At 45.5% G+C, this 8352-nt stretch overlaps 1 protein-coding gene across 1 annotated transcript in view; it reads left to right on the forward strand.

Annotated features, from left to right (window-relative positions):
- Nucleotides 1-8352, forward strand: part of LOC105534694 (aldo-keto reductase family 1 member B10-like) — a 16696-nt gene that overhangs the window by 2105 nt on the left and 6239 nt on the right. The window contains exons 2-4 of the mRNA XM_011973487.1: nt 2578-2745; nt 3838-3954; nt 4942-5019. Of these exons, the coding sequence (XP_011828877.1) occupies nt 2578-2745; nt 3838-3954; nt 4942-5019 (363 nt within the window). The remainder of the gene's footprint in view (nt 1-2577; nt 2746-3837; nt 3955-4941; nt 5020-8352) is intronic.

Here is an 8352-nt window from a genome sequence, read left to right on the forward strand (position 1 = left end):
CTGGAGGGGCGTTTGGGTGTTTTCTCTGTCTGCATTCAGCCAGGAAAGCCTGGAGGTCGGGCAGGGGTTGGGAGAGGTGAGATTCAGTCCTGGAGCCGGGACTCCGGTTGCTTTCTTTTCTCAGAGCTGATTCAGGCTGCAAAGCTCCAAGGCTGGCTTTCCCAGCAGCGCTGAGAGCTTCTCTAGCAGGTATCAAAGTTCAAGCAGCTGTTGGACTTAAAATTGTTTTCCAGGACAGTTTCTCTCTGTCTCTCTAGGACACTTAACTGGGCTCAACGTTTCCCCAGAGTCTTGGCTGTGGGTTTGTTGTGGGCTGGGTGGTTGTGGAGACGATGCAGAGCCCCAAGTCCTTGGCACCCCTTTGCAGATCAGGGTGTGGGACTTGGGCTAGCAGAATCCATATGACCTGGGAGCTTGTTAGAAATGCAGAACTGGCCGGGTGTGGTGGCTCATGCCTGTAATCCCAGCACTTTGGGAGATCCAGACGGCAGAATTGCTTAAGCCCAGGAGTTGGAGACCAGCCTGGGCAACATAGCAAGACTCCATTTCTACAAAGAATCAGTAAATTAACTGGGCGTGGTGGCATGCAGCTGTAGTCCCAGCCACTTGGGAGGCTGAGGTGGAGACTGAGTGTTGAGTCTGAGAGGTCAAGGCTGCAGTGAGCAGTGATGGTGCCACTGACTCCTGTCTGGGCAACAGTGAGATCCTGTGTAAAAGAAAGAAAGAGAAAAAGTGCAGAGTCTCGGGCTCCACCCCAGACGCTCTAATGGTTGTCTCCACTTTAACAAGATCCCCAGGTGGTTCCTGTACACATTGAAATCTGTAGCGTGCTGGGGCTGCCGAGAGCCTGGCCTGGGAGTCATGAGCTCCACCTGGCTGTGTTAATGTCAGCTGGCAAAACACGGTAAGGCACATCCAGGACTCAGTGAGGCAGGTTCCTGAGCCTTTCTTAGGCTAAGTTTGAAGTTGTTCCATCACCACCTCACTCTGCCTTCTTTGCCATTTTCATCCATGATGGCACTACCCTAACTAGCAACCAGAAACAGTCTTTGGAATTTCTCTTCTCTCCTATCCCTCATGGCTAATGCCTATTCTGAGTCTTCTGCCTCTGGCTCTTTCCTTCTGTGCCCCCTGGTTATTCCCCTCTCCTGTGCTGAACTGGAGGGCAGGACACTCTGTTACTGCACTGGGTCATTCTCAGGATACATTCTTCGTCTATCTGGGCAAAGAGATCACTTCCAGTTTGATTCATGCACACACCGTCTCTTGTTGAATAGCAATATTTGACCAAAATCAGAGCTTCAATCCTATATAAACAGACCAAATAATCACTTCCAGAACTCCAGGGAATCTGCTCACCCTGGGTAAGTTTGCCAGACAGTTTCAGAATTTTGGAATTGAATGTAAGAATTATGAAGGGAGCCATCTGCGACATGTGGGGATGATAGATAAAGGATTATGAACTTAGCGGTGGAGGTGAAGGATGGTGTAGCATAGCGGTTGGGGACACAGGGGTGTTTCTAGATGCCTGGTGGCAGCCGTATCTTGTCCAGGTGGTAGGGCAACTGTGCATCTATGTTTTATGTACTTTTCAATGCTTCTTATATCCCAACAGAAGACATTTAAAAGACTATTTTGTGAGAGATCAAGTTTTAAGTGCTTTTTGCCCCCATCATTGGCATGGCTAGTTTAGAACAAAATGTGATAATTCTATTTCCTTTCTTTTCTTTCATTCCTTTCTTTCTCTCCCTCTCTCTTGTTCTCCCTCCGTCCCTCTTTCTTCTTATAGGAATGGAAAACAAACTCTATTCCTATAAGGTTTTCTATTTCTCCTTTTTTTCTGAAAGGATCCTTGTATAATGAACGGCCTCTACTGAGCCTTACTGTGTGTCAGGTGATGTGCTTAACTTAACATTCATTGCAGCGTGTCATCACCACAAAGGCCTCATGAGGCTGGTGCCATTTTTTTTTTTTCCATTTTGCAGACAAGGTTTAGAGAGATGGAATCAACTACCTAGACCCACACACCCAGTAAGTGTTGGAATCCGGATTGATGCTGTAATGACCATTATCCAGATCCTTATCACCGTTTGGGGATATTGTCTGAAAATTCCTCTGGGTTATTTAGAGTCAAGCTTTCATCGGGGTCTTCAGGAAGTTGCAGTGGAGCCATCTGCACTCCCCGACACACCTGAAGACATTTCAGGACTAACCTGGATGAAAAGGGAACTGACTTTAACTAGGACAGGACATAAGGACATAATCATAAAATTAATTCACTTTCCTTCTCTTCTTTTGAAAACTTTTCTAAAGTTTGCCAGATATTCCCTGGCCCAGGAGACCCCAGTGAGGCCTTGCTTTGGAGAAACTGGGCCATGTGGGGCAACCTGTTGAAGGTGATCTGGGGATAAGTGACTATGTTGGTTGCTGAGTATGGTGTAATTCCAGCTACTCGGGAGTTGGGTGGATTGTTTGAACCTGGGAGTGTGAGGCCAGCCTGGGAAACATGGCAAGGCCCCATCTCTTAAGGAAAAAAAAAATAATGCATGTGTGATGGGCTTTTCTTTTGCCTTTCAGTCTCCTCTCGGCAAAGTGAAAGAAGCGGTGAAGGTGGCCATTGATGCGGGGTATCGCCACATTGACTGTGCCTATGTCTATCAGAATGAACATGAGGTGGGGGAAGCCATCCAAGAGAAGATCCAAGAGCAGGCTGTGAAGCGGGAGGACCTGCTCATCGTCAGCAAGGTGCACATGGCGCATTGGGTGGGAGGCCTTCACTTCAAGGCAGGCAGAAGTATCTGAGTCGAGTCGGCAGCGAGAACTCTGTCAGCCTTTTCTAATGTAGCCCTTTTCATCCCTGCTTTGATAACATCCGTGGATACAATTCTATCCATACTCCAAGCCGCTATTGATATTTGAACATGTCGTTGCTGCGCCACCTGCCTGCGGGTTGGTTTTCCCACAGTGGGCTTGTCTCCATGGAGCCCTGCACTGCCCTGGGCCTCCCTGTTCCCCATCAGAGGGATCCACCATCTGCCCAGAGGCAGTCAGAGGCCAAGGGTGCAGGCAGGGCTCGATGTGTGGTCTCCCTGTCAGCACTGTGGTCTCAGCGACTGTGACCCTGAGGTTCTCAGCCAGGGGGCATTTTGGAAAACAATAGGGGCATTTTTCTATTGTCACATATGGGTTTCTTTATTCAGTCTACTAAAAGGTGAGGTACACAATGTTACAAAAAAGAAGAGGATGTTGCATGTGAGGCGGTTGAGAATCACTGGATTTACATTATACACAACTTGCAGAAAAAAACACTGTTTCTAGGTACTTGGATATTGCATACATCTGGTGGGACAAATAGACCCCACTGTGTAGCAGCCAAGTGTGGATAAAGCCCTTATAAAGTTATCATCTGGGGCCTGACAGGCTTGATAAGGGACCTGTCAGATAGGTCAGATAAAGGACCATCTTTTCCCGAAGGCCTAAGAATGCTTGACATTTAAAAGCTACACACAAGTCCTGCTCTCAGAGAGCCCACAGCTGACAAAGAGACTGAGACAGGTAAACACATTTCAAATCTGTGGCCACATTTACTTAAGTGATCTGAGAGACATATAGAGTACTAGGAGAGTTGAAAAAGTAAATTGGTTTTAACACTTAAGACATGTCATTGACGTGCTGAGCCCTGGTGATCTTCCACACTGTGTCGTGGATCTTAATCAGCTTTGTTATAAATGACCTGTGCCAGGTTAGATCAAGGTGCAAATGTAAGAGCAGAGACAATGAGTATAATGTGGCCCTTCCTTTTCCCTGTATTAATAGCTCATTGCTACCCTCTTGCAGTTGTGGACCACTTTCTTTGAGAGACCCCTTGTGAGGAAAGCCTTTGAGAAGACCCTCAAGGACCTGAAGCTGAGCTATCTGGACCTCTATCTTATTCACTGGCCACAGGGATTCAAGGTTTGAGTGACTCCCTTTCTCAGCCTCTAGTTTCTGAGCAGGTGTCAGAAAATACTAGCTGCACTAGGGCTGGGGGGTGGTGTGGACTGGAGCAGGAGACCTTGCAGTTCATAATTGGGAGTTTCAGGTGGTCAGGAATAGACCTTGGAGCAGAAAGACGCTGGCGTGGAAGGGAGGCTGAGGCCATGTGTGCTGCTGAGGTGGCCACATGCCTGCGTTTTCTTGCAGTTATGTCTGAGAGAAGCCATGATTTCTGGCAGCACAGACAAGTTGCAACTGCCCTATCACCTTTGTCTTATTTCCATGCCCTGGGACTGCCCTCCCAAGAAATCCCTTGGGTTACTCTGGCTTAACTACATTCCAGGGCTTAATAATTTTATTAAGCAAAGCACACCCCGGGAGTGGCATCTTGGAGAAAAGCCCAAGTGCGGTGATGCTTGAAGGAAGCCAGTAGTCATCGCGGCTCCCATTGCCTGGGGCTCTGCTCTAGCTGCTCCTGAGGGGTGGGAGAGACAAATTTCCAGCTCTCTCCCCTCCTGACCAGCGGGAGTGCTGATGGCCTGCCATCCCTTATTCCATGTCTCTTCTAGAGGCTGCAAGGATAGAAGCTGGCCAATATCTTCCCCAGAAAACCACACCCTGGAGATCTAATCCTTATCCAGTGATACTGAAATGAAAGTTTGCCCTTGGGTGTACACAGGATCTAGGTGTATGAGGTGAATGTCCATGGTGATAACGATGACTTCTGGAATGTACTAACCACAGATCTTAACATCAATCCAGTGGTTTCTAAAATATAAGGATTAATATGCTACAGTAGATATAGAGATTTTATTTAAACTCACATTCTTGTAGTATGTACTGCAGAGTCTGAAAAATTGGTGTGCACATGTGGTATTTAGCAAGAGTCCGGACCCTGAAACCTTGTTTAACAGAACCAAGTGTCATGATGCAGATTCCAGTAAACTTTTCATTCTGTATTTACAGTCTGGGGATGACTTTTACCCCAAAGATGATAAAGGTAATGCCATTGGTGGAAAAGCAACGTTCTTGGATGCCTGGGAGGTAGGTTCCACCTTCCTCTATGTGTGCTGGGAGAGAAATCTTCAGTTATCCATGAGACTTCCCATTGATATGAAAGAGGCCGTGTGCCTGATGCTTTCTAATTTCATCATTGTTATTCTCTAGCTCTTCTAATATCTTCCTCATCACCTTTGGCTTTTGGGTGCATCTGATACTATTTATATTTCAAGTCTAGAACTGAGTCTTCAAATAAGACTGGAAACACGATGTACCCCACTTTGGGGGAATACACATGCTGTTCTCAAACCAGGGCGAGCCATTTGGAACAGTGGGTTTGGGCCTGGGTTTGCTCACAGCAGCTGAGTATCCTAGGGTCAGTTTTGTAACTCTTGTAGGGCTCAGTTTTCTCTCTCTCTTTTTTTTTTTCTTTGAAGTCTTATAATACAAAGTACTAATGTATATCTTCAAGGGTGTGGTAAAGATTAAGATGGTTTACATGCCAGGAACGTTAGTCATAAAGCCCATTTGAATCATCTAACCCTATGAGACAGGGTTAACATCCCCATTTATAAATAATGTCAATAATGACATTTGAAGCCTAGATTGTTTGGTGACTTGCCCAGGTCATGTCACAATGTGTGTGGTAGAGCTGGGATTGGAACCAGACTCATCTGAATCACAAGTCCAACCACCAAAGCCGTCGGCATGGTGCTTGGCAGGCAATGAACACACATCCAGAAATCAGGGAACCTTGTAATTCCAGCAGTTTGGGAAGCCGAGGAGGGCGAATCACGAGGTCAGAAGTTCGAGACCAGTGTTGCAGCAGAGTGAAACCCTGTCTCTATGAAAAATTCAAAAAATTAGCCAGGTGTGGTGGTGTGTGCCTGGAATCTCAGCTACTTGGATGGCTGAAGCAAGAGAATTGTGTGAACCTGGGAGGCGGAGGTTGCATTGAGCTGAGATTACACCATTGCATTCCAACCCGGGTGTCAGTGCAAGATACCTGCTTCTCAGATCAAATCATGACCTGTTTCACATCCTTCATATTCGAAATGAATTAAGGGCTGAACGTTTTCTCTGGTCATTTTTTATTATACCATTATGTCCTTTTGCAAATGCTAGTAGAGAACGAAGTGGAGGAATAAGTTATAAATAAACAGTGGCATATGACTCCAAGAGTTAACCATGTTATCTTGGTAGCTGTCTGTCTAGGGATGTATGCAGTTGTGAGCTTCTATTGTGTTTTACAAGGAAAATATATTAAGCCTCACCTTTCTGAAATGCTTAGAATTGACATGATTCAATTAAATGTAGCTTTTTCTGTGTATTGTTTGTTCAAAGGCATTAATCCACAAGCACAGCATTGTTTTTTTGAGACAAAGTCTTACTCTGTCACCCAGGCTAGAGTGCAGTGGCATGATCTTGACTCACTGCAACCTCCCTTTACCGAATAAAAGCCATTCTCCTGCCTCAGCCTCCCGAGTAGCTGGGACTACATGTGCGTGCCACCACGCCGGGCTATTTTTTTGTATTTTTAGTAGAGATGAGGTTTCACCATGTTGGCCAGGCTGGTCTCAAACTCCTGACCCCAAAGGATCCACCTGTCTTAGCCTCCCAAAGTTCTGGGATTACAGGCATGAGCCACCATACCCAGTCGTTTGTAATGCATTTGATCAGTTTTTCTGTCTTAGCTCCTATGATGATATTAAGTATGGCAAGTATGTCAATGTAGCCTGCGTCTCACAGTGCTATGTTTTCTGAATGAATACAAGGATGACTACTAAATACAACATTTGAAAGGCATGAAAAGATATTAGTGATCAAGGTCAGAGGCTCTGATTTGAAACAAACAGGCTTGAATATGAAAGCATTGGATGTTTATGTAGACCCACCACCAGTTGAGTAGAAACCTCATTGACCACCCTGAAGCAGAGGAGAGGAAAAAGTACAAGGAAGTCAAGTTCCAATACAGGCAAACTAACCTGACCTATGATGCACAAAAGCTTTTAAATTATCTAATTGCTCAATCGAAAGTTTTCAGGAAACCTATGATTTCATAGCTTTTAAACTCTACTGCCCAGCTGAATAACTTCATCTACGTTAGTGGTTCTCAATGTTGGCTATGCATTAGAATCACCTGAAGAGTTTAAAAATCCTAAAGTCTAGGCTAAAACTTGAAGGGGTGGCCTGCCCCTCCACGCCTGTGGGTGTATCTCATCAGGTGGGACGAGAGACTGAGAAAAGAAATAAGACACAGAGACAAAGTATAGAGAAACAACAGTGGGCCCAGGAGACCGGCGCTCAGCATACCAAGGACCTGCACCGGCACCGCTCTCTGAGTTCCCTCAGTTTTTATTGATTATTATTTCCATTATCTCAGCAAGAAGAACACGGTAGGAGAGCTACCGCATGATAATAGGGAGAAGGTCATCAGGAAAACATGTGAGCAAAAGAATCTGTGTCATAATTAAGTTCAAAGGGAGGTACTATGCCTGGATGTGCATGTAGGCTAGATTTATGTTTCTCTCCACCCAAACATCTCAGTGGAGTAAAGAATAACAAAGCAGCATTGCTGCCAACATGTCTCACCTCCCGCCATCGGGCAGTTTTTCTCCTGTCTCAGAATTGAACAGATATACAATCGGGTTTTATACCGAGACATTCAGTTCCCAGGGGCAGGCAGGAGACAGTGGCCTTCCTCTATCTCAACTGCAAGGGGCTTTTCTCTTTTACTAATCCACCTCAGCACAGACCCTTTATGGGTGACGGACTGGGGGACGGTCAGGTCTTTCTCATCCCACGAGGCCATGTTTCAGACTATCACATGGGGAGAAACGTTGGACAATACCCGGCTTTCCAAGGCAGAGGTCCCTGTGGCTTTTCACAGTGCATTGCGTCTCTGGTTTATTGAGACTAGAGAATGGCGATGATTTTTACCAAGCATACTGCTTGTAAACATTTTGTTAACAAGGCACTTCCTGCACAGTCCTAGATCCCTTAAACCTTAATTCCATACAACACATGTTTCTGTGAGCACAAGGTTGGGACAAAGTGACTGGGGCAAAGTTACACATTAACAACATCTCAGCAAAACAATTTTTCAAGGTATAGGTCAAAATGGGATTTCTTATGTCTTCCCTTTCTACACAGACACAGGAACAGTCTGATGTTTCTTTCTTTTCCCTACACAACTCACACAAAATCAGTAAGAAACTCTGGGGGAAGAAAGCCAAGAATAGGTAAATTTTATTTATTTATTTATTTGTTTATTTATTTTATTTAATTTATTTTTTTTGAGATGGAGTCTCGCTCTGTCGCCCAGGCTGGAGTGCAGTGGCCGGATCTCAGCTCACTGCAAGCTCCGCCTCCCAGGTT

This window comes from Mandrillus leucophaeus, unplaced genomic scaffold, assembly GCF_000951045.1.
Source record: "Mandrillus leucophaeus isolate KB7577 unplaced genomic scaffold, Mleu.le_1.0 Scaffold1385, whole genome shotgun sequence".
Classification (NCBI taxonomy): Eukaryota; Metazoa; Chordata; class Mammalia; order Primates; family Cercopithecidae; genus Mandrillus; species Mandrillus leucophaeus.